This window comes from Scyliorhinus torazame, chromosome 7 (assembly GCF_047496885.1).
Source record: "Scyliorhinus torazame isolate Kashiwa2021f chromosome 7, sScyTor2.1, whole genome shotgun sequence".
Classification (NCBI taxonomy): Eukaryota; Metazoa; Chordata; class Chondrichthyes; order Carcharhiniformes; family Scyliorhinidae; genus Scyliorhinus; species Scyliorhinus torazame.
Window position 1 is genome coordinate 119,051,619 of NC_092713.1, and position 24,956 is coordinate 119,076,574.

General features: G+C 45.5%; 1 protein-coding gene across 3 annotated transcripts in view; it reads left to right on the top strand.

The window, feature by feature from the left end:
• The window catches only part of lrrc39 (leucine rich repeat containing 39), a 32,073-nt gene that overhangs the window by 444 nt on the left and 6,673 nt on the right, over positions 1–24,956 (top strand). For 2 of the 3 annotated variants that reach the window (XM_072511387.1, XM_072511389.1), the window contains exons 2-4: positions 15–120; positions 13,194–13,350; positions 22,344–22,480. In XM_072511387.1, the coding sequence (XP_072367488.1) occupies positions 15–120; positions 13,194–13,350; positions 22,344–22,480 (400 nt within the window). The remainder of the gene's footprint in view (positions 1–14; positions 121–13,193; positions 13,351–22,343; positions 22,481–24,956) is intronic. The other variant, XM_072511390.1, reaches the window with a different exon arrangement.

A 24,956-nucleotide genomic window follows, 5' to 3' on the forward strand; every position in this document is an offset into this window, starting at 1 on the left:
CTCTCGATGTTCAGGAGGACGGTGGTGTGGCAGAACCGGATCAATCTGGCCAGGCTGAAAGAGAAAGTGGTCACCGAGGAGGGAAGGATTATCCTGAGGATTGAGAGGGAGGAATGGAAGGTCGGTAACTGCTCTCTGGAGCGCTGGGGGGGGGGGGGGGGGCTGGAGATGGAAGAGGAAGGGGCAGAGGGCTGAAAAGTGGAGCATAACAGCACAGACATGTTGGGCCGAATGGCCTGCTTCAGTGCTCTATACATTCTGTGCAAGGAGTTTCATATAGAATTTACAGTGCAGGAGGAGGACATTCGGCCCATCGAGTCTGCACCGGCCCTTGGAAAGAGCATCCTACAGAAGCCCACGCTCCATCCTATCCCTGTAACCCAGTAACCCCACCTAATCTTAGTTTTGGGCACTAAGGGGCAATTTATCATGGACAATCCATCTAACCTGCACGTCTTTGGAGTGTGGGAGGAAACCGGTTTGAATGAAAACATTCCATCAACAACTCTCAGCGATAGGAATCGGAACTGTGACCCCATCAGCCGTTCCCGAAATAATCTCAATATGTTACCCACCCGTCAAAGAACTAAAATATCCCCCAAAATCACCGTTTTGCTAAATGGTTGTTTAAAGCAGCTCCCCCAAAAAGGCACAAACAACTCAGCTGCTGTTACCGGCCTCCAAGGACCGCCACCTGAATAATAACTTGCTGAACAACAGGATCTGGCCCAAAGAAAATAATTGTATACTCCTTTTAGTAAAATAAAAAATAAATCACTCAATTAAACAAAAGATTGAAAATGAGAGGGGTGAGAGCCTCTGGTGGGCCACAGTGACAAAAGAATTAAATTGTTCAAAGGAAACTTACCAAAATCAAATTAAGATATAATTGCCGGGGTGATGACCAAGACCAGTCCCCCTGGTGCCACTGATCAGGGAAGATCTGAAGTGTATTCATGGACACCGCGTCCTCCCTCTCCAGGGCCACCAACATAGCCTTGGTAGAGGGGCAGATGATCCCCTCTCGTGACTGCTATCTGGACCTGTTTATGGCAAACTTGGCCAGGCCCAGGAGCAGACTTACCAGGAAGTCTTCGTCCCTCCCTGCCCCCAATCCTCACCAGCTGACGAACAATCAGGGGCATAGATTGAGGAGCATTCCCTACAAATAATGAAAAAGGGGCTGCAACCTCAGCAATCTACATACACATGAAACACAAACTCCCCTTGGTCACCAGAAACACATGCACCTTGGGAGGAAGCATCTTAATCTACAATTACAGGTTCTCCCTATTAAGAGGGACCCTGGGGGGTCAGGTTGGGTCACCCCCGTACTTGGGGAAAAGGGGGGCACACAGGCAATTCGAGAGTGGGAGGGCTGATTTGCAGTGTGGGAGGGTGTGGCCGGCTATTGGGCTGTCCGCTCAAAGTGGCGGCCCAATAGCAGGATTCCCTCAGGAATCCCTCATATTTCTCGCCATGCATACATTTGCATGGCAATGGGTACTCAATTGCTTCCCTATTTGTGCTCCCAAGTGGAGCATAAATCGGTAGCAATTCTCCTCCAGTAGGAGAACATGATAGTCTCCCAAATGGAGAATCTCGCCCGATGTGGCTACTTATTATGGAGGAATAAAAAAACAGGGGCGGTGTTCTCCAGTCTCCGACGCCGAATTCGGCAGGGGGAATCCCTGTTTGCAACTCTAGGAGTATGCACCATGCAGTCTGGACAGCCTCAGGACGTTATCTGAGGCCCTCCCCCCGATGCTCCGCCCCTGACCGGCCGAGTGCCCGACGGCGTGGGTCTCTCATGCTATTTTCTGTCAGGAACTCGGCGTGGCGGCTGCGGACTCAGTCCAGAGGCGCCACAGTCGGGGGAGAGCCGATCCACAGGCAGCAGATGTGGGCACTGGTGGGGGGTGGTCCGGAGGTGGCGAGCTATTTGGCAGGCCAGGGCAGCGCACGGCCACGCCATGTTGCACAGTGTGGCCCCTGCAGGCTGCCACTGTGCGCATGCACGGCCACGGACCTGCCAATTCTCCGGCCATATCAGCAGCTAGAGCTCGGTGTTCTACGCTGCCTGCCTGCTAGCCCCCAACCAAATGGAGGATCGATGGCCGTTTTGCGCCAAATTTTCGGTCGTAAAACGCCACTGTTCCCATGCCGGCATTAGGACATAGTCGCCAAATCGGAGAATCCAACTCCAGGTTTTCGACTTAACCTGATATGCAGAGAACATCTGGGCCCAGGTGTCAGATTTGACTCGTTGGTTGGATTTGCATCTCTCAGTCATTTGTTTGAGGCGTCAGGTCCCACTTCAAAGGCATAGACTTCACTTCAGTGTATTACTGAGAGAGGATAATACTGTTACAGATGTTGGACAAAATTCTCCATTTGGGAGATCTGGGCGCGATTCTCCCAGCTTCGTTGTGCTCTCGCTCGAGTGAAACAAGGAGGATGAATAGCGGGAGAGGCAGAAAACGAGAACCGCACCAGGCGCCAAACAGTTTGCGATGCAAGCGGTCCGCTCCATAGCATGCGAAAACCAATTATCACCACATAAGCCCTATTTCCTTACAATTAACGAGAGCCACCCCATATCCAATGGCCTCCCATCATTCAGCAGCCTCCCCAGCAAGTGCTCATGCTGGCGCCGATTAGTACTCCTTTTGAAAAACGTGAACCTGGCAGAAGGGCTTTTGTGGGGAGTCGAGCAGGTGAGTAGCCATCTTTGCTCACAGGCAAAGAGCCTGGGGGTACTGGGCCTGCAGTGCTCGGTGGGAGGTGGGGGAATCTTGGCTGGGAGTGGGGAACCATCCACAGGGGTGGGCCGTTATAGGTGGGTGAGGGGGGGGAGCAACCGGGAGGCAACCGCGCAAAGCACCACCATGCCAACCCCTGGGTCATGTGTACCCATTCCGGGGGCAACTCTTGTCCCTGCCCGTCTGCCCCATTGACCACCCATAACCCCCCTCGACTGCCGAGGCCTCTGGCTGTGCAACTGAAGACTATTGCGAATAGGGAAGGCAGTCATGGTTAAGTGAGCACTTCACACATGCCAAGTGGATCCCCGTGGGTGGGCGGGCCATGCAGCATGTGGGAGTCATTGCCTAGCATCTCAATCTCACCTTGATGCATGGACACTGCGCCTGAACACTGCGGGGAGCAAAACCACACACGCAGCAGGCAACATCCGAACACCCAGGGGTTGGGACGCGGCTCCGGGGTCGTGTCCACGGCCGGAGGGGGGGAGGTTAGAGAAAAGGGGAGTGGGGAGATGCCTGGAGAGATGGGCCAAAGGTTTGGATGTCGGCATGCATTGCAGAAGAAAGTGACAGTGGCGTCAAACTGGTTGTGCACAAGGGTATTTATTCTGTGTTACAATTCCCCACCCTCCCGATGGTGCTGCCCCCTCACCCATACCTACTCCCCTAGTCCGTCCGTCCTCTCCCCCAGTGCCCTCAGTGATCCTCAACATGCTTGGCCCTCCTAGCTCTACCACGATGTTTTGGTGTTCCCACAGGATGCACATCTGAGGTAGCCAGCTGTTTACCTTGTCCCGTGGCCTTCAATGCCCCGGCGGCCATCCGCTGGTGTCCCCAGCAAACCTAACAGTTTTCAACAGTTTGTCAGTGTTTTTTGAGCCTCTAACTACTGCTCTGCTGTCATGGCACCCAGTCCACATTTGTCAATTCTTGTGGTAGTGTATGTCCACGAGATCTCTGCCTGAGAGGAACAAAGCATCGTGGAAGGGTGGAGCATACTGTGTCCAAATGCTAATCACATTTAAATGCATGCAAATGTCGGTTTTGCATGTCGCCACCAGCACTGGGTGCAAAGCTCCTTATCGCCACCCGTGAGGGACCGGAACATGGTGCCTGAATCGGCACTGGACGCAGACCTCAATTTTGGCCAGGTTCCCAATTCACCGCCCGTTGTCTTTCTTTTGCGAATGAGACATCCACTCTCCCAGGTGCATATAAGAGATTCAGTTGCAAGATGTAACACTTCACGACGCCCTATGCTGCTCTTGTTTGGCCCTTGTTCTGCACTGTAACCAATCACTATTTGTTGATGTACCATTTGTCAATGTACTTTGTCGATTATTCTTTTGATTACTATGTACGTACTGTGTACGTTCCCTTGGCCGCAGAAAAATACTTTTCACTGTACTTCGATACATGTGACTATAAATATCAATCAATCACGATGTAAAGTAGAGCAGGGAGTGCTCTTTAATGTCTTGGCCAACATCACTAGAATTTATAATCTGGCTATTAATCTAGAAGCTGCTTGTGGGACCTTGTTGACACAAAATGGTTACTCTGCTTCTCTATATGACCCTGCCATGGCAATCTCTGCAAGACGTGCCAGATTATCGACATGTATACCACCATTACACGTGAGAACAACACCCACCAGGTACGGGGTACATACCCGTGCGAATCGGCCAACGTTGTCTACCTCATACGCTGCTGGAAAGGATGTCCTGAAGCGTGGTACAATGGCAAGACCATGCAGACGCTGCGACAACGAATGAACGGACATCGCGCGACAATCACCAGGCAGGAATGTTTCCTTCCAGTCGGGGAACATTTCAGCAGTCAAGGGCATTCAGCCTCTGATCTCCGGGTAAGTGTTCTCCAAGGCGGCCTTCAGGACGCGCAACAACGCAGAATTGCCGAGCAGAAACTTATAGCCAAGTTCCGCACACATGAGTGCGGCCTCAACCGGGACCTGGGATTCATGTCGCATTACATTCATCCCCCACCATCTGGCCTGCGAAATCCTACCAACTGTCCTGGCTTGACACAATTCACACCTCTTTAACCTGGGGTTACCCCATGTCTGGATCTGTAAAGATTTAATCAACTGCTAATGCTCGTATTCCAAACATTGTCTGGCATCTTTGAATCTGTCTATATATATGTTTCTGGAACATACCTCTACATTCACCTAAGGAAGGAGCAGCGCTCCGAAAGCTAGTGACATCGAAACAAACCTGTTGGACTTTAACCTGGTGTTGTAAGACTTCTCTCTATATGACAACAGTGACTACACATTGAAAGTACTTAATTGGGTGTAAAGTGCTTGGGAATTCCTGAAATCATGAAAAGCTCTAAATAAAGACAATTCTTTCTTTGTTCCAGGTCATGTGTTTATAGGGTTCTCATTTGTATGGACTGGTGATGTCCGGATTATGCCCAGCCACTAAAGTAGGTTTTAAGGAGCAAATGGTAGGCGGATAGAGAGAGAGAGAGTAAGCAAGGCGGAGAAGTTACGGGAGGGTATCATTAGATGGGGGAAATCCTGTGTGACCAACCTTTCTGACATTTCAACAATTTGGGATGATTATCCACAACTGCCGATGGATTTAATATTGATTTATTTAGAGCGGTTTATCCGAAGGCACAAAGCCTGCCGAGGAGAGCTCGCACATCAGCAAACACAATTAAAGGCAGCATACTGTTTCTGTTTAACTTTTACTTTTCACCTTTGTTTCAATCCTGTGTCCAAGGAGAATAATTTTAGCTCCTCCTATAAACTGTGCCACTTTTCAAAATGTAAATGGAACGACATGATTTAAAAATATTCTTCTAAACAAAAAAAAAAAATGTTTAAGTACCAAAGAGGGAGACTGGTGAATAAAACCAGGGGGCAGATCAGTACAGTTTGGGAGTGGGAGAATATGGATTATTGTGGCAATTTTTAACAAGGAGAGTGATTGGCTTTAAATCTAGACAAAGGTGCGCTTGCAACTATCCCCATGATCTTCAATGAAACTTCCATGTATCAATAAGGTGAAACCCAGAGCAGTTATGAGGCACGCTACCCACTGGGCCACAAGACCTTCTAGTCTAGATAGGTAGCTTCAATGAAAAACACAGAAAATTCTTCCTTGGTGACAATATGAAAATCAGAATTTTCATTTGATTGCAACAGTTGTTGAGCGATGGTATAAATGTAATGCTTTCTCAACATTATTCCTTTAGAGAGGATATGCTGTTGGTGATGGGGCTGGAGGGTGGGGTCACTTTGGTGATTTATGGAAGGATCACTGAGGAGGATAAGTTGTCCATGGGTGGGATTAAGGCCAAGTGGGAGGAAAAGTTGGGAATGGCGATGGAGGAGTGAGTATGGTGCAAGGTGCTGCAGAGGGTTAATGCCTCAACCTCGTACGCGAGGCTGGGTTGATTCAATTAAAAGTGGTGAACAGGGTGCACTTAACAAAAGCGAGGATGTGCCGGCTGTTTGAGGGGGTGGAGGATAGCTGTGAACGGTGTGGGAGGGGCCCAGTTAATCATGCTCATATGTTCTGGTCCTGCCCGAAGTTGGAGACATTTTGGGGATTGTTTTTCAGCATCATGTCAGAGGTCCTGCACATGGATTTCATAGAATTTACATTGCAGAAGGAGGCCATTCGGCCCATCGAGTCTGCACCAGTTCTTGGAAAGAGCACCCTACCCAAGGTCCACACCTCCACCCTATCCCCATAGCCCAGTAACCCCACCCAACACTAAGGGCAATTTTGGACACTAAGGGCAATTTATCATGGCCAATCCACCTAACCTGCATATCTTTGGACTGTGGAAGGAAACCGGAGCACCTGGAGGAAACCCACGCACACACGGGGAGGATGTGCAGACTCCGCACAGACAGTGACCCAAGCCGGAATTGAACCTGGAAACCTGGAGCTGTGAAGCAATTGTGCTATCCACAATGCTACTGTGCTGCATTTGGAGCCTGGCCCTCTGGAGGCCATATTCGGGGCAGATCTGCTGGGGTTACAGACTGATGCGGGGGTGGATGTCTTAGCCTTCACCTTGTTAGCCGCTCGCAGGTGGTTCCTGTTGGGGTGAAGGTCAGCTTCTCCCCCCTGTGCTTCGCCTGGCTGTGGGATCTAATGGAGTTCCTGTACTTGAAGGTTAAATTTGCTCTGAGAGGGGCAGATGAGGGGTCCCACCAGAGATGGGGTTTGTTTATCTTACACTTTGGGGGTCTGTTTGCCGTCAAGGGGTAGGGGGAGCCTTGGGGGGGAGGGGTGGAGGAGGGGGGTTTGTGTTGGGTGTGTGCTTATTTTTTTTTAAATGATGAAATATTGAAAATTTGAATTAAAATATTTAAAGAAAACATTATTTCTTTAGTTTACAACATCGTCATTATTTCATTGTTAAACCAAGGGCAGCATAATTTCTTTAAATAGACTTGGAAGCTGTGCGAAGAATTGCTGACTGGATATCAAAGTGCTTGACATCAATGCAGATATGATTGTATTTCCAAACAAACCGCCTGCTATTTGGTCAGAATTCCATGTTGTTTCACTTTTCTTTAAAGATGTTATTGCTGTCCCATTTCGATCAAAGTTACTCTAGTTTCATTGCTAAAATATGTAAAACACCATTATCCAGTGCTGTGACATTCATCAGATCTATTTTCAAATGGAAATCTTAAAGTCTGCCAGCTGTAATTGTACTAGCTTTCGGAGCGCTGCTCCTTCCTCAGGTGAATGAAGAGGTATGTTCCGGAAACATATATATAGACAAATTCAAAGATACCAGACAATGCTTGGAATGCGAGCATTAGCAGGTGATTAAATCTTTACAGATCCAGAGATGGGGTAACTCCAGGTGTGAATTATGTCAAGCCAGGACAGTTGGTAGGATTTCACGGGCCAGATGGTGGGGGATGAATGTAATGTGACATGAATCCCAGGTCCCGGTTGAGGCCGCACTCATGTGTGCAGGACTTGGCTATAAGTTTCTGCTCGGCGATTCTGCGTTGTCGCGCGTCCTGAAGGCCGCCTTGGAGAACGCTTACCCGGAGATCAGAGGCTGAATGCCCTTGACTGCTGAAGTGTTCCCTGACTGGAAGGGAACATTCCTGCCTGGTGATTCTTGCGCGGTGTCCGTTCATTCGTTGTCGCAGCGTCTGCATGGTCTCGCCAATATACCACGCTTTGGGACATCCTTTCCTGCAACGTATGAGGTAGACAACGTTGGCCGAGTCGCACGAGTATGTACCGCGTACCTGGTGGGTGGTGTTCTCACGTGTAATGGTGGTATCCACGTCGATGATCTGGCACGTCTTGCAGAGATTGCCATGGCAGGGTTGTGTGGTGTTGTGGTCACTGTTCTGAAGACTGGGTAGTTTGCTGCAAACAATGGTTTGTTTGAGGTTGCGCAGTTGTTTGAAGGCAAGTAGTGGGGGTGTGGGGATGACCTTGGCAAGATGTTCATCTTCATCGATGACGTGTTGAAGGCTGTGAAGAAGATGACGTAGTTTCTCCGCTCCGGGGAAGTACTGGACGACGAAGGGTATTCTGTCGGTTGTGTCCCATGTTTTTCTTCTGAGGAGGTCGGTGCGGTTTTTTGCTGTGGCGCGTTGGAACTGTCGATCGATGAGTCGAGTGCCATATCCCGTTCGTACGTGGGCATCTTTCAACGTCTGTAGATGTCTGTTACGCTCCTCCTCGTCTGAGCAGATCCTGTGTATACGGAGAGCTTGTCCATAGGGGATGGCTTATTTAATGTGTTTAGGGTGGAAGCTGGAGAAGTGGAGCATCGTGAGGTTATCCGTGGGTTTGTGGTAAAGTGAAGTGCTGAGGTGACCGTCCTTGATGGAGACGAGTGTGTCCAAGAATGCAACTGATTTTGGAGAGTAGTCCATGGTGAGTCTGATGGTTGAATGGAACTTATTGATGTCATCATGTAGTCGTTTCAGTGATTCTTCGCCGTGGGTCCAAAGGAAAAAAATGTAATCGATGTATCTGGTGTATAAAGTTGGTTGAAGGTCCTGTGCGGTGAGTAGGTCCTGTTCAAACTTGTGCATGAATATGTTGGCGTATTGGGGTGCGAATCTGCTCCCCATGGCTGTTCCGTGCGTCTGGATGAAGAACTTGTTGTCGAAGGTGAAGACGTTGTGATCCAGAATGAAGCGGATGAGTTGCAGAATTGCGGCTGGAGATTGGCAGTTGTCGGTGTTGCGTACTGAGGCTGTTGCAGCAATGCCGTCGTCATGGGAGATGCTGGTGTAGAGTGCCGAGACGTCCATTGTGACGAGGAATGTTCCTGGTTCAACTGGTCCATGGGTGCTGAGTTTCTGTAGGAAGTCTGTCGTGTCGCGACAGAAGCTGGGCGTACCTTGTACGATGGGTTTCAAGGTGCCCTCGATGTAGCCAGGGAGGTTCTCACACAGGGTCCCATTGCCTGAAACGATAGGACGTCCTGGTGTGTTGGCCTTGTGTATTTTCGGGAGGCAGTAGAGATCTCCAATGCGGGGAGTACGTAGGATGAGAGCACGTAGGGTGCTCTGAAGATCTGGATCCAAGGTCTTGATCAGTCTGTTAAGTTGGTGGATGTGTTCCTTGGTCGGATCTGTGGGTAACTGTATGTAGTGTTCTTTGTTGTTGAGTTGTCGGTATACTTCTTTGCAGTAGTCCGTTCTGTTCAGTATGACAGTGGTCCCTCCTATGTCTGCTGGTTTGATGACGATGCTGCGGTTGGTCTTGAGAGCGCGGACGTGCCAAATCATCGACATGGATACCACCATTACACGTGAGAACACCACCCACCAGGTACGCGGTATATACTCGTGCGACTCGGCCAACGTTGTCTACCTCATACACTGCAGGAAAGGATGTCCCGAAGTGTGGTACATTGGCGAGACCATGCAGACGCTGCGACAACGAATGAACGGACACCGCGCAAGAATCCCCTTAACCAACTGCGCCACACAAACTCCACCGCATCAGCATCCCCCCTCTCCCCCACCCCCTTGCCATTCACTCCCCTGCACAAAGAAAACAAAAACCCCACCATCCCCCACTCCCTCCACAGATCGACCTCCCCACTTCACTCCCATTAACTAGCCAACCAGCTATCATGGTGGCCCCTGCTCGAGACTGCCGTCTACCCCCCTTCTATCCCAGCCACCCTTCACCCGCAATTCCCTCAAAACAGTGAAACACACTTACCCACTCCGCACCCAGACACATTTAGTTCACCAAGCTGCCCTGTGTTCAGACCCAAATTCCCCACATTCTCGATTCTAGTGCGTGACCCACAGACGAGCAGGATACAACACCCCAAACTTCACTCCTTCCCTGTCGGGGGCAGCTTTGATCTGATTGAAACCGGCCCACCGCTTGGACAACTCCGCACCCAAGTCCTGGGAAATCCTCAGCCTGTTTCCTTCCAGGTGCACTTTCTCATTTCCTTCACCCACCTTAGAATCTTCTCCTTGTCGAGGAAACGATGCAGCCGCACCACCATTACCCTTGGTGGCTCCGCGGCCTTCGGCCTCCTCCTCAGCACCTTGTGCACTCGATCCACCTCGGGGGGGGGGGGGGGGGGGGGGGGGTCGTGGAAATTATAATAAAGACAAATTCTTCGAGGTTCGATTTAAGGAAATTTATTGACACAAATATTTGCGGAGGAGGAGTGGTCTGGCTGCATAGCCATTCCACAGCACTCTGAGTTATACACTTGAAAACCATTATATTTATAGTGTGAAATAAACAACTTTGAAGAGATAAACCTTGAGAACATGCACAAGTGGAAATACGAATGTTTTGCTCTTGGTTTAAAAACAACTCAAGTATGCATTTTGTTGTCCTTCAGAAGAACAACTTATCATAATAAGGCCGAGTCCAAAATATTAAGCGGTATTTTGTTTACGTTACCTGACCTACTTATTTCCGTTCAAAAGCAGTGTTAAACTATAGTCACGCATTTCCCAGCATGCTTCGAAGTGGGCAACTCATTAATTTCCCTTCCACGGGGGGGCGGTCAAAGAGCCCCTCCCACACCAACCTCTTGAACATATTCTCACATACTTTGTGGCTTGCATTCCTTCAATCCCTTTAGGCAGCCCCATGATCCAGACGTTCTGTCTCCTGGAAATATTTTCCAGGTCCTCCACCTTCTCCCTTAACCTCTTATGGCCCTCCCTTATGAGCACCAACTCTGCCTCCGATGAGACCAACTGGGCCCCTCATGTTCCACCACTGACTCCTCCACCTTCTGGAGTGGCAGACTCTGCACCTCCAGCCTCTGCTCCACTCTCTCATTAGTCACCCTAAGGGGCTCCACAACCGTCGCCAGCTTTTTTGAGGCCCCCTGCCTCTGCTGTTGGAACTTGACATTTAAAAAGTCCACCAGTTGCTCAGTCGACCACTGGGTGGGCAACGCCCCCCCAGAACTCTCCGCCACCTTTTCCTCTGACGCACCTCGAATAATCTCTCAGCCCGGCTGCTGCCTCTTACTCGTTACACTCCTCGTCTGGTAAGCCATAAGCCAGCCCCACTGACGGAGCGTGACTATTTCTCAGTGTTCATGCACCTCAAAAACAGGTAAAAAAGGTCCAAGAAATTCCACCTCGAGCAGGAGTCACTAACCATGACTCTTGAATAAGATTGAACGTATTTATTACACGCTGAATATTTCGTAACAAGTTATTGAAAATGTTTAATCATACATATATAAATAGAACTGTCATCAACATCAAGTGGTAAAAATAAAAGAAATATTTATGCGTGATTGGATGCAGAGGGAGCACATGGCTCTCATACAGTCAATGGGAGCAATCAGCACACACCTCACTTCATGTGTCCTTGCTTTACGTGCTTATCACTTCAGTCATACCAGTAGGAAAAAAGCTATGCAGCTAGAAACCAGCAACTCTGCGTGTGGGCAACAATCAGCAAAATGTCTCGTGGGCCACACTCAGAACCTGATGGGTCACATGTGGCACCGGGCCGCAGGCTGCCCACCACCGACTTAAAGCATTTACAATTATTACCCGCCTTTGTGCTGAAGAATTACCTCAGTGGGAATGCCTCCAGGTCATGATGTTATCACGGCGTGTGGCATTTTTGCTGCAAAGGTCTCGCTGATTGTTTTGTCAGTGGACCATGGTGCAACAAGAGGTCAAAGCTCTTTTTACAGTCATGGTCCAGCGATCAAACATTACGAGTTAGTTAAGTTCATATTTCTCAGTGCAGTCAGCCATGAACAAGGCCACTTCGTCGCTGACTGCATAATCAGGGGCAACATGTCAGTGGCTGAACATTGGCAGATGGAATTTAATGCAGACAAGTCTGAAATATACCATGTAGACAATGTGCATGTTTCCAATGAAAAGACTTCAGATGAATTTGAAAGAGACCAAGGAATCTTATTAGGATCAACATTCAACCAGTCTAACAAAGCAATCAGAATGTTGAAGTACGTTGTAGCCAAAACGATTGAATATTCATTACAGGGAGTTGTGATCAAACTATCCACTGTTCTGGTCAGTATTGTGTCCAATTCTGGTTGCTGAAAAACTAGAGCCACTACTAGGCTCAGCGTACTCAATTTACCATTGGAGATGTACAGGCAAAAAGATCCTGATTTGCACAGTCACAATGGAATTATGGATGAGGAAGGCAATTCACCCATTCAGAACAAGCCTATACTATTCACACTGATGTATCTGCTACATTATGCCAGAGGTTTGCTCCACCTTTCTCCCTGGAAGTCCATTGTAAGTGTTGAACACACTGCATGAAGATATAAAATGGAAAACCTGCACTTACATAGCACTTTTCACAATCTCAGACATCCTAAAGTGCTTTACAATTAAGTACTTTTGAAATGTAATCCTGATATCCATCCTGAAATACCTCTTACAAATTTGAACATGTATTCCCTGGTCCTAACCGGTTTAAACTACCTTTTCCTCCTATATACATCTCTTTGATCACCTCTAAAATAATCCTTCGCAGGTTGTAGTTTCTTCAGTCTTTCATCACAACTCAGACATCTAACACTAGCCTTGTAATTCTTCTTTGGCCTAAAACTTATTGTAACAGTAAATTGAAGAGATAGAGGGGAAAAACTGGAAGAGATTAAATATATCTCGTTCATATAATGGATCCCTCTGTGTCACATTTCGAATCAGCAAGTGAAATTTGATGATTCATTCCAAAGCCCCTGCTACTGCTATTCCAGATGTGTATGAAAGTAGCCCAGTTTTAATCGGCCTCTGGGTCTAGCTTGTCTCTTTCATTTGACTATGCTACCACATTTTATTAGCTAGTTTGCGTGTATTCTTGTGAGATCTAGTTCAGTTTGTTACAGTTACGCCTGCAGAGAACTCTTAGTTTGTAAGTTTTACTGTGCCGACTGCTAACATTTAATTTTATTTCTCAGTCACTACCAGATGCATTACAACAAATGACCTACTTACAAGAGTGGCAGATTCACAGAGCTGGCTTGGAAATTATTCCTCGATTTGTTGGAAAATTCGACAATATTCTAGTGCTGAACTTGTCACGAAATTCAGTCAAGGAGATTCCAAAGGAAATAGGTTTGCACAAGTGAATTTTGACCAGTTATGGCGAGTGGGACTATTCTCTTGTGCTCTGTTGAATATTTATATTAAGCGGATGCATCTCGATTATTGCATCTTTCATCGCAGGATCATGGAATGACAGAAACTTACAGCAGAAATGGAAGCCATTTGGCCAATCAATCCTGTGCTGACACTTTAAAAGAACAGTCATGATTTGCTCCTCAGCCCCACATTTTGATCTGTCACCCTGTCCTCATTTTAAAAACCTGTCCAACTCCCTTTTAAAAATATTAATCAAATCAGCAAACCCTTCTAGTTTTTTTGCCTATAATTTTGAATCTACGAATGTGGTTATTGACACACTTGCCAGAGAGAATAGTTTTGCTCTATCTACTCTATTGAACTTCTCATCATCCTGAAAGCCTCTATTGGGTCACCTCTTAGCATTCTCTGTGCCAAGGATAACAGTCCTAACTTTACCATCCTCTCTTATAACTATTGGCCCTGGTAACATCCTTGCAAACCTTCTCCATGTCCTTTCTAAGTTCTTCATATATTTCCTGAAGTTTGGTGCTCAAAATTGTCCACAATACTCGAACTGAGACCATCCAGTGATTTATAAAGTTCTAGCATGGTCTCGTTTACTTTTATATTCTGTGACTACTTAAAATGCAAATTGACCCAAATGCTTTATTAACCATTGTATTAACTTGCCCTGCCATCTTTCTGGATTTGCTTATATGGTATTAATGTGTAGTTTCATTGGCTTCTCGATCTTTTTGCTTCTGAGTCACCCCCCCCTCATATTATATTAGAAAAACACTGCAGCATAAGTATTTTTCTGTATTAAAATAATACAAATATGCATATACATTTATTATGTTTGTTTTACTTGTCTAATGTGACTAAAAAATGATCACTTAATCTCCAGGAATACTGAGGAAGTGCTGCATTGAGAGAGGTTGGAAACAGTTGTTAACTCTATTTATTACACATATGATTTAAAACCCAATCATATATTAACCCCACCCGCTTTAATTGGTAACTGGAAATTAGATAGTTTATTTTTCCATGTCAGAAACAAATGAGCACAGAATATGACCTGAAACAGGCTCGAAATCCCAGCATCACTGGTATCCACTGGAGTGTGTGGGTGTTGTTATGGGCCAGGGTTTAGATAACCCCAAAGTGTATCATTGAGTTCACCTGACCCACAACTTTTAATAGATTGTGGTATGGGGAGCACACGGCCCACTCTACAGGTGTGGTACAGCAGAAATGGAAAAGTATTTTTAAAAGCAAAACAATGTTTATTCTATGAACTCAAGTTAACCTTTTTAAAACATACAGTGAACTTCTTAGCAACCATCAATTCAAATACAACCCCCAAATACAAAACTAATTAATCCTTAATAAATTCCCAAACAACATTCAAAAGACAAAAGACCCTTTTAGCAACAAGATCAGGTTTAAATTCACTGTTGAGAGCAGTTACCACTTTGAAATAGCAAATGAACATTCATACGCTTGCAGAGATCCACACACATCCTGCTGTGATTGCAGCTTCTCCAAAACTAAAATGAAACCAAACCCACCCTACAGCAAAAAGCCTAAAGCAAAAGAAAAAGCTGACAGACAGCCCAGCTCCACCCACTCTCTGACATCACTGCAGTAATAAACACCCATTTCGTAAAGGTACTCTCACTACAGATATGTATATACACACCCATTTATAAACACCCATTTTTTAAAGGTACTCTCACATGACAGTGGAAAGAAGAAGCTCACCTCTGGTACCTCTAATGTTGTTGCTGGTTATTTATTACTTACTGTCGGCTGCTCCTTACTAAATGAATTGACGCTGCAGGTGATAACCGCAACCTATTCCCTGTTGACCCAGTCCTAGGGTATTCCTCTTCATTTAATTGCCCTGATCACCACATCTGAAGCACATCAACAACCCCCAGCCCAACACCACCAGTAACCTCTGCACTGATTGGTTTATTTAACAGTTTGGACAGACGGTGTAACGCCAATCAACTGGATTGTCCAACTAATTAAACAAAAGCTTTTATTGGTTATTTATGGCGGACCTCTTCAAACTATGGTGGGGGTGGGGTGGAGGTGGTGGTGCACAGATCCCTGGTTGAGAACCCCGGTCATAAAGAAAGGAATAACTTGTATTATAAAAAAGAAAACTGGAACCTGCATAATAGATAACATTTGTCGTCATCCTGCAAAATAGATAACATCTGCCGTCATCAAGGACAACCTCTCGGGTGCTAGCACTCTTATTTTGTATTTTTCATCTTTTAAATTTATAATTTTGATATATCAGTACAATAAGCTAAATGATTTGTACATCAACCCCCATTGCACTAAGCTGCTGCCACTTTGATTTACGGTACCATTTACCCAGGTTAAAGACCTAGCAGAAGAAAAGAGAAAACAAAAGCTCACAAACGAGATCTCTGAAGGGACCTGATTGATGGATTGGGAGACCTTTACTCCTTCCAGGCTTTCTTACACTCTCAGCAGAACCCAGAGCAGGTAATGTTTATCTATGGATTATAGTCACAGGGAGACAGAGGAATTCAGACCAGTGCCCAAGAGCTTGTCCTTGATGGTCAACAGCCATTATCTATCATACAAGTGTCAGAGCTGACTTCATTACTTATACCAAGAAACTTTCCTGTTTGACTACATACAAATAAATATATATGCAGTAGACAGTTTTTTAAGATATATTCAGGATACTTGATTAATTTTACATTGAAATTCTCTGCCATTGTCCCAATTTTCCAACAGACTATACCCTGGATGGAATTCAACACAATTGCCAGCTATTCCTTGGTACTTTGTTCAAGTGACCATTCTTCATGTGTGAGCCTTGCCAATGAATGCTGGCAGGTTATTGCACTGTCCTGGGCATATACAGCCAGGCCTGTTGCTTCCTCTCATCATACATATACCTTCTAACACTAAATTTGAATCCTTTAATTTAAAAATTTTTTCTCCAATTGTTAGCCATGGGGTGATGGCAGCCTAACCACTCCCCAATCTAAGATCGGTTTTTTTTCAGTTCAGACAGCAGCTTCATATTTCACCAAGCATGCAGATTCTCATTTGCTATAGTTCAGTTACACTATTACACAGTACTCTTGTACTGTATGTTATTGCTTTGAAACTATCGTATAGTATACGTAGGATTTACCTAAAAAGACAAAACACATGAATTAGGAGCAGGAGTAGGCCACTTGGCTCTTGGAGCCTCCTCCACCGTTCATAAGATCTTGGCTGATCTGACTGTAACCTCCCACTTACCCCAGGTAACCTTTCACCCCCTTGTTTATCATGTAAACATTCAAAGACTCTGCTTTCACTGTCTTTTGAGGAAGGGAGTTCCAGAGACTCTATCCTCTGCAAGCAAAAGATTATTTTCATCTGTCTTAAATGAACGATCCTTTATTTTTAAACAGTGATCCCTAGTTCTAGATCGTCCTACAAGAGGAAACATGCTGTCCACATTGACCCTGTCAAGACTCCTCAGGATCTTATATGTTTTAATCAAATCACCTCTTACTCTCCTAATCTCCAGCAGACACAATCTCAGACTGTCCAATCTTTCCTCATAGGTTAATTTGCCATTTCCTGGTATTAGTTTAGTAAACCTTCTCTGAACTGCTTCTAATACATTTCCATCCTTCCTTAAATAAGGAAACCAATACTCTACACTATATTCCAGATGTGGTCTCACCAATGTCCTATGCAATTGAAACATAACCTCCTTACTTTTGTATTCAATTCCCCTCGCAATAAACTATAACATACTATTAGCTCAAGGACATCCAGATCCCTCTGAACCTCAGAGCTCTGCAATTTCTTGCCTTTTAGATAATATGTTTATTTTTTATTCTTCCTACCAAAATGGACAAATTCTACATTTGCCAACATTATACTCCATTTTTGAGATCTTTTCCAACTCACTTAACCTATCTATGTCACCTTGTAGCCTCCTTATGGTCTCTTTGCTACTTATTTTCCTACTGATCTTTGTATCATCAGTAAATTTAGCAACCATACCAACGGTTCCTTCATCCAGTCATTTATATGAAATGTTGAGGTTGCAGCATTGATTCTTATGGATCTCTTTAGTTATATCCTGCCAACGAGATAAAGATCCATTTATGGTTAACCTCCGTTTCCTGTTATTTGCCAATATTCTATCCATGCCAATATGTTATCTCCTACACCATGAGCTTTTATTTTCTCTAATAACCTTTGAAGTGGCACCTTATCAAATGCCTTCTGGAAATCTAAGTACAATAAATTCACTAGTTCCCCTTTATCCACAGCACATATTACTTCTTCAAAGAATTCCAAAAAACTGGTTAAACATGATTGCCCTTTCTCAAAACCATGATGGCTGTGTTTGATTGCCTTGAATCTTTCTAACTGCTCTGCCATAACATATTTAATGCTAGAATCATAGAATTTACAGTGCGGAAGGAGGCCATTCAGCCCATCAAGTCTGCACCGGAAAGAGCACCCTATTTAAGCCCACACCTCCGCCCTATCCCCATAACTCAGTAACCACACCTAACCTTTTGGACACGAAGGAGCAATTTAGCATGGCCAATCCACCTAACCTGCACATCTTTGGACTGTGGGAGGAAACCGGAGCACCCGGAGGAAACCCACGCAGATACGGGCAGAAAGTGCAAACTCCACAGACAGTCACCCGAGGCTGGAATTGAACCCAGGTTCCTGGAGCTGTGAGGCAGCACTGCTAACCACTGTGCCACCATGCCGCCCTAGATAGATTTTAACATTTTCCCAATGACAGATATTAAGCTAAGTGGCCTGAAGGGACACAGTGGCACAGGGGTTAGCACTCCTGCATCACAGCGCTAGGGACCCGGGTTCAATTTTGGCTTTGGGTGTCTGTGTGGAGTTTTTCTTTAATAAATATTTTTATTCTCCTCCTTTTTCACATTTTCTCCCAAATTTACACCCAACATTAAAGAATAATCAGTAACCCATGCAAAGTCAATCCCTATATCAATAACAACAATCCCATCCTCCCACCAAACCCCCAAACATTAGCCCGCATATTAGCATAAACAAATAACAAAAAAGAATCAAGAATCACCCATAGTCACCATGAACACATATTATCCCCCTACCGCCAACTCTCCCAACATCCCCCCCCCCCCAATGTTCGATGCAATCCAATTCGCGAAAGTGCATAATGAATAATGCCCATGAATTGTAGAACCCCTCCATCCTTCTCCTCAGTTCAAGTCTGACCTTCTCAAGAGTCAAGGGTTCCAGCAGGTCCCCCCACCACGGCAGGGCACAGGGTGGAGAGGTTGATCTCCACCCTAACAGGTGTCCGCCTTCAGGCAATCAACGAGGCAAAGGCTACAACATCTGCCTCCGCACCTGTTTCCAACCCCGGCGGGTCTGACACCCCGAATATGGCCTCGCGAGGGCCCGGGTCCAGTTTCCCGTGCACCGCTTTAGAGATTACCCTAAAAACCTCCTTCCAGTAATCCTCCTGCTTTGGACAGGACCAAAACATATGAACGTGGTTTGCGGGGCTCCCCCCTGCAATGTTCACACACATCTTCTACCCCCTCAAAGATCTGGCTCATCCTCGCCCTTGTGAGGTGTGCTCTAAGTACCACCTTCAGCTGTATCAGCCCCAACCTCGCACACGCGGTGGAGGCGTTCACACTCTGGAGCACCTCACACCAGAATTCCTCCTCCATCCCCTCTCCCAACTCTTCCTCCCACTTTGCCTTGATCCCTTCCAGCGGTGCCTTCTCTTCCAAAATAGCCCAGTAAACCGATCTGTGTGGTGTTTGCACATTCTCCCCGTGTCTGTGTGGGTTTTCTCTGGGTGCTCCGGTTCCTCCAATAGTCCAAAGATGTGCAGGTTAGGTGGATTGGCCATGCTAAATTGCCCCTTAGTGTACAAGGTGCCTAGGTTAGGTGGATTGGCCATGACCAATGGATGGAATTATGGGATAGGATGGGGGAGTGGACCCAGTTAGAGTGCTCTTTTGGAGGGATGGTGCAGGCTTGATGGGCCGAATGGCTTCCTTCTGTACTGTAGAGATTCTTTAGATCCTGCTTTCTGTTTCCCTCCCTTTTTGAATATGTGCTAATCTCCAATCCAATGGCACGTTCTCCAAATCCAGGGAATTTTGGAAAATTACAACTAATGCATCAACTATCTCACTAGCCACTTCTTTTAAGATCCTAGGATGAAGGCCTTAAGGACCCAGGGATTTGTCGGCCTCAATCTCCAACAATTTACTCAGTACCACTTCCCTGGTGATTGTAATGTTCCTGAGTTCCTCTCTCCCTTCCAGTTCCTGATTGGCAGCTATTTCTGGGATGTTACTTGTATCCTCTACAGTTAAGAACGGTGCAAAATACCTGTTCAACTCACCTGCCATCTCCTTATTTTGTATTTGTTAATTCCTTGGACTCATTTCCTATTGGACTTACACTCACTTTGTTAATTATTTTCTTGTTTCAGTACCTGTAGAAACTCTTACCAACCATCCTTATAGTTCCAGCTAGCTTTCTCTCATACTCTAATTTTTCCTTCCTTATTAATCTTTTTGTAATTCTTTGCTGTTCTTTTTTTAATATAAATTTAGAGAACCCAATTAATTTTTTCCAATTAAGGGGCAATTTAGCGTGGCCATCCACCTACCCTGCACATCTTTGGGTTGTGGGGGTGAAACCCATGCAAACATGGGGAGAATGTGCTGTTCTTTATATTCAGTCCAATCTTCTGACCTGCCACCCTTCTTTGTGCAAGTATATGCTTTTTCTTTAACTTTGATGCTATCTTTAATTTTTTTACTCAACCATGGTTGGTAGGTTCTCCCCTTGGAATTTTTCTTTCTCGCTGGAATGTATCTATTCTGTCAATTCCAAAATATCCCTTTAAATGCCTGCCACTATTGATCTATCCTTCCGGAAAAACAATTTATTGACTTTTAATGCTAAAGTTACATTGAGCTATTTAAGGAGATCGGTTCTAATCGTCATTGAAAGTAGTAAATATGAGTAACCTGACTCAATGGATCCTACCTACATCAGTGAAGCAGAGAAGGGAACAGTTACAAGTATTAGAATAATTTTGCCAAGAATTTGACTGAACCACATTGGACAACTTTGAACATAACTGAATTGCTGGTCCAATCAAAATGTTTGCTCTAATCATTTGATTAAAATAAAAATGTATTCCTTAGTAAGTTAGCGATTGATTTAAACTCCTATATTAGCTCCTGGAATTGAAGGTAAATTGTTGACCTGGTTTGGAAATTGATTGAGTAGCAGTAGGCAAAGAGTAGGGATAATGGGCAAATACTCAAATTGGTGAGTTGCTACTGTTCGTGTCCCACATGGTCTGTGATGAGGTCTCAACTCCGTATTTATTAACTTTTGTGAGGGCCATGAAGAATCCAGCACGAGTTTGTAGAGTCAAACAGAAAGTAACTTTATTTACAACATTATGTACAAAGTACCAGTAGTTCACTACTGGTTCCCTCTCAAGCCAGTACCACACTGGTCAGCTCTATTTATACAGCTGTCCTGCATCCAGCATCCCCCACTCCACCTCATTGGGGGAGCTCATATTCCCCAAGGAACGTGGGATAACCAATTGTCCCCCAGCTAAAAGGATCCAGGCGGGTTATAACATTAATGATACAGATAATGGGATAGAATGTCACATATTCAAGTTTGCCAATTACACAAAGACAAATGATATTGTAAACAATATAGACAGAAACATAAAATTGTGAGATATTGGTAGATGAAATAAATGGGCAAATCTATGACAAATGTATTTCATTGTAGACAAATGTGAAGTCACCCACTTTGGACCTATGAAGGTTAGAGCAAGGTACTTTCTAAATGGTGAAAATCTAGAAACAGTGGGGGTCCAAAAATATACCTGTAAGCCCATGTACATAAATCATTAAAACGTCATGAACAAGTACAGAAAATAATCGAAGGGGCAAATAGAATGTTGGCCTGCACATCTAGAGAACTAGAATACTAGCAGGTAGAAATCATGTTTCAGCTTTATAAACCACACCAGGAGTACAGTAAACAGTTTTGACCACCACAACTCAGGAAGCATATATTGGTCTTGGGGGGAGTGCAGAGGAATAATACCTGGACTACAAGGGTTAAATCACATCAACAAACTAGTATTGTAATGTCTGTAATTTAGAAGAATAAGGGGTGATTTGATCATAGCTTTCAAAATATTAAGAGGAATTAGGAGTAGATTGAGAGAAATGATGAAGGGAGAGCATAGGACCAGGGGACATAGTCTAAAAATTAGAGCCAGACCTTTCAGGATTGAAATTAGGCAATACTATTTACATACAAAAGGTGTCTGAAGTTTGGAACTCTCTTCCCCTAATGACAACTGATGCTAGGTCTGTTGTTAATTTTACGTCTAAGATTTCTTTTGTTAACCAAAGGTGTTCAAAGATGGGTGTATGGAGTTAGCTCTCAGATCAGCCATTACATCATTGCATGACAGCAGGCTTGAGGGGCTGAAGGGTTTCCTGACATCACTATGTTCCCATAACCTAAAGGGTCCATTCTGAATACAATGTGAGTGGTGCTAACGTTTACCTACATTATAACACTTCAAAAGATAATTAACTGGTTATAAAGTGTTTTGGAACTGCTGAGGCCATGAAAGGCACTATGTAAATTGAGGTCTTCTGCAATAACGGCAATAATGTTCTGAAGATTTTTTTTTACAGTCAAGTACCTAAGGTGAGAACTTGTGGGTGGGACCTTGCGTATGAGAAAATGTGTCGTATGAGAAAATGTTAATAAATGTTCAGTTGAGGAATCTGAACAAATTAACATGAACAATGTTCTGTTGCTTAACAACAAAATAATAGATTAATGCTGGGAGCAAGTGGTGACGCTGAGATCTTTACCTTCTCCCCCTGTAGGACAATTGACAAAACTTCGAGAGATGTACGTCAGCTATAACAGACTGCGTGAAGTGCCTGAGGAACTCGGTGACTGTGAAAATCTGGAGAAACTAGATCTATCTGTAAACAGGGATCTCTGTGATTTACCCAAACAGGCATGTATATATTATTTTATCCAGTTTCTTGACTTAGACAAAAATTGTTCTAGGGGATTTTCCACACTGTTTAAACAAGCATTCATGCACTGAAATGTAAGGGCCTTGTATTATCTGTTTTAAATTATGGACAACTGGGGCGCGATTCTCTGCTCCCGCGCCGTTTCAGAGAATCGCCTCGGTCGCCAAATTTTCCCGCGACGCCGGAAGCGGCCAGATCGGCACAATCGCGTTTTGCGCGGCCCGGTCCAGTGAATCGCCCGAGACAGCCAAAATGGTGATTCACCGGTCCCCCCGCGATTCTCAATGCCGGATGGGACGAGCGGCCTGCCCAAAACGGCGGATTCCCCCCGGCGGCGTCCACGCCTGGTCGCTGCCGGCGGGAACAGCGCGGGAACGCGGGCCTGCGGGGGGGAAAGAGGCCTCAAATGGTGACTGGCCCGCGATCGGTGCCCACTGATCGTCGGGCCGGCCTCTCTGAAGGAGGACCTCCTTCCTTCCGCAGCCCTGCAAGATCCATCAGACATCTTCTTGCGGGGCTGACTCGGGGAGGACGGCAACCACGCATGCGCGGGTTGGCGCCGGCCAACCCACGCATGCGCCGGCCAACTCGCGCATGCGCGGGTGACGCCAGTTATGCAGCGCCGGCCGCGTCATGTATGCGGCGCGGCCTTTACGCGGCGCAAAGGCCTGGCACGTGTAAATGACGCGGCGCCGCTCCTAGCCCATTTTCGGGCCCTGAATCGATCGGGATAGGGGCCGTTTCGCGCCATCGTGAACCTCGACGGCGTTCACGATGGCGCGAACACTCTGTCTCCATTTCAGAGAATCGCGCCCCTGGTCTATGTGTCATTGGTCTGAGACCTATGATGAAAATTATTGGTGCCATTACACTGTTATTTTAGCTTCACTGTAATGGGTTGCAGATCCCTGGAGGAGGCAGTGTCACATCAGAAGGATTTGACAGTGCACTTACTATGAATCAAGTGGAATGTTAAAATAGTGATTGTTGGGGGCGGCACGGTGGCACAGTGGTTAGCACTGCTGCCTCACACCGCTGAGGACCCTGGATTGATCCCGGCCCCGGGTCACTGTCCATGTGGAGTTTTCACATTTTTCCTGTGTCTGCATGGGTCTCACCCCCACAACCCAAAGATGTACAGGGTAGGTGGATTGGCCACGCTAAATTGCCCCTTAATTGGGAACAGAGAATTGGGTACGTTAAATTTATAAAAGGAAATAGTGATTGTTGAATGTCCTGGGCATTTTAGAATTTTGATTTGAAGGTTCAAAGTGTGAGCAATCCTCACAATGTATTTGAAATATAACCTCTAGAAAGAGAATTCTGGACTTACATGTCAGGAAGCGTGCAAGGAGTTCATTCCCAGGCAGGGGGTATATATGATAAATTTAAGCTTTGCAGCTGCTAGTCTGGCATAATTACACCTTTAAAGTTGATATAATTGAACTAAAGTATGTAGAAATGCAAGCAGAAAACACTGGCTGCGCGGTTTTCCTCCGGTTTCCTCCCACAGTCCAAAGATGTGTAGGTTAGGTGGATTGATCACGCTAAATTGCCCTTAGTCTCCAGGATGCGCAGGTTAAATGGGGTTGTAGGGATAGAGTGGGGGAGCCTGTTTAGGGTGCTCTTTCGGACAGCCTCCCCGAACAGGCGCCGGAATGTGGCGACTAGGGGCTTTTCACAGTAACTTCATTTGAAGCCTACTTGTGACAATAAGCGATTTTCATTTCATTTCATTTCAAATACTCAACCAGTATCTGTGGACAGAAGGTAGGGTTGGATCAGTCAGAAACACTAACCTCTCCCCAAATTTGACATCTACCTGGGAATAATGTAAAATTTTAAAATTGACGGTGTCCTGGTTCCAACTGTTTGAGAATTCATCATGAGCTGCAATGGAAGTTTGGAGGTGAATGAGGCAACAAATCCAAAGTTAACTCGTCAGCGAGTGTAGTGTTCCACCGATAGAGCCAAGTGTTCTTGAAAATAATTTTATGCAATGCAGGTAACATTTAGAACATTGATCCCGGCATAAATATTTGACCTGTTCTTCACTGCCTTGCAATTATATCTCTGGGATGTGCTTTCCAAATTCGCCTTTCAGTCATATTCCTTCTACATTCATCTTTTCTGCTCGGTCATTTGATCATGAGTGATGATCTCTGTAATTTGTTTTGAGTGCGCGGCGATTTATTTAATTGCACATCCTCTTTAAATGTTTTGAGTGGCTACGTACGCATGCCAATTTAAAGGGGCAGTCCTCTGCGTGGGGCCTTTGGAGTTGCTGCACAATTAGAGAAAACACTCTAATTTGTGAAATAACTAAATATAAACACATCTGTACCAATGTCAACAGATAAGTACAGTAAGAAGTCATACAAGTCTTAAAGTCCTGATGAAGGCGCTATGCTCCGAACGCTCGTGATTCCAAATAAACCTGTTGGACTTTAACCT